Source organism: Octopus bimaculoides, chromosome 9 (assembly GCF_001194135.2).
Source record: "Octopus bimaculoides isolate UCB-OBI-ISO-001 chromosome 9, ASM119413v2, whole genome shotgun sequence".
Taxonomy (NCBI): domain Eukaryota; kingdom Metazoa; phylum Mollusca; class Cephalopoda; order Octopoda; family Octopodidae; genus Octopus; species Octopus bimaculoides.
Genome location: NC_068989.1, coordinates 43,643,824 through 43,644,874, shown reverse-complemented (window position 1 = coordinate 43,644,874; position 1,051 = coordinate 43,643,824). Strand labels below are relative to the sequence as shown.

General features: G+C 35.2%; 1 protein-coding gene across 1 annotated transcript in view; it reads left to right on the top strand.

The window, feature by feature from the left end:
- LOC106883925 (tetraspanin-15) overlaps nucleotides 1–1,051 on the top strand; it is a 108,516-nt gene that overhangs the window by 98,820 nt on the left and 8,645 nt on the right. The window contains exons 4-5 of the mRNA XM_014935068.2: nucleotides 119–217; nucleotides 391–507. Of these exons, the coding sequence (XP_014790554.1) occupies nucleotides 119–217; nucleotides 391–507 (216 nt within the window). The remainder of the gene's footprint in view (nucleotides 1–118; nucleotides 218–390; nucleotides 508–1,051) is intronic.

The following is a 1,051-nucleotide window of genomic DNA, read 5'->3' as shown; positions in this document are numbered from 1 at the left end:
AAAAAAAAAAAAAAAATTTCGTATTATACATGAATTTTACAATAAGTAAAAAAGGATATTTGTATAGAGTATTCTGGCTTTTGAAATGATTTTTAATACCATTAAAATTTACTTTTAGACTGAGTTGACACTGAACTCTGAAGAATTAAGACCATCCCTTGCAGAGTACCATTCTAATGAACGGATGCGGTCAACTTTGGATAGGCTTCAGAGTTCGGTAAGTTTAAAATATATTTACAAAAAATGAGTGAATCAAGTTTTTATTCCTTCAAATTTATGGCATATTTTGATGTGGTAGTGTCTATTGGTCTATTAATAATTACTTTCAAAGAAATCTGGCAAAAATTTTTTTTAAATATACAAATAAAATATTTTTGTAATCTTTTTCAGTGGGAATGTTGTGGCTTTGATTCTTTCCATGATTATGAAGTCAATGCTTATTTCAAATGCGATGCTAGTGGAGAAGAATCTTGTGGTGTACCACCATCATGCTGTATCAGTTCTCCGGTCAGTAAAACTAAAATTTTTTCATTCCAAATAATGTTGGATTTTCTTTAAAGAAACCATTTTAATGTATTCCGTATTTAACATAAATTACTTTACTGGCTGACATAGGACAAGCAGATTGATTTGTTTGGTGGTATATTATTAATTACTTAGTAGTTAATTTTATTGTTGGTATCATCATCATCATCATCATCGTCGTTTAACGTCTGCTTTCCATGCTAGCATGGGTTGGACAATTTGACTGAGGACTGGCGAGCTAGCAGGCTGCACCAGGCTCCAATCTGATCTGGCAGAGTTTCTACAGCTGGATACCCTTCCTAACGCCAACCACTCCAAGAGTGTAGTGGGTGCTCTTACGTATCACCGGCTCGAGGGCCAGTCACACGGTACTGGCAACGACCATGCTCAAAAAGGTGCTTTTTACGTGTCACCTGCACGAAAGCCAGTCCAGCGGCACTGGCAACGACCTCTTCATAACTAGATTATTCCAGGTCAATAATATAATACATTAAGACTCATGTCTTCATCTATAGTTTTGGCTTTT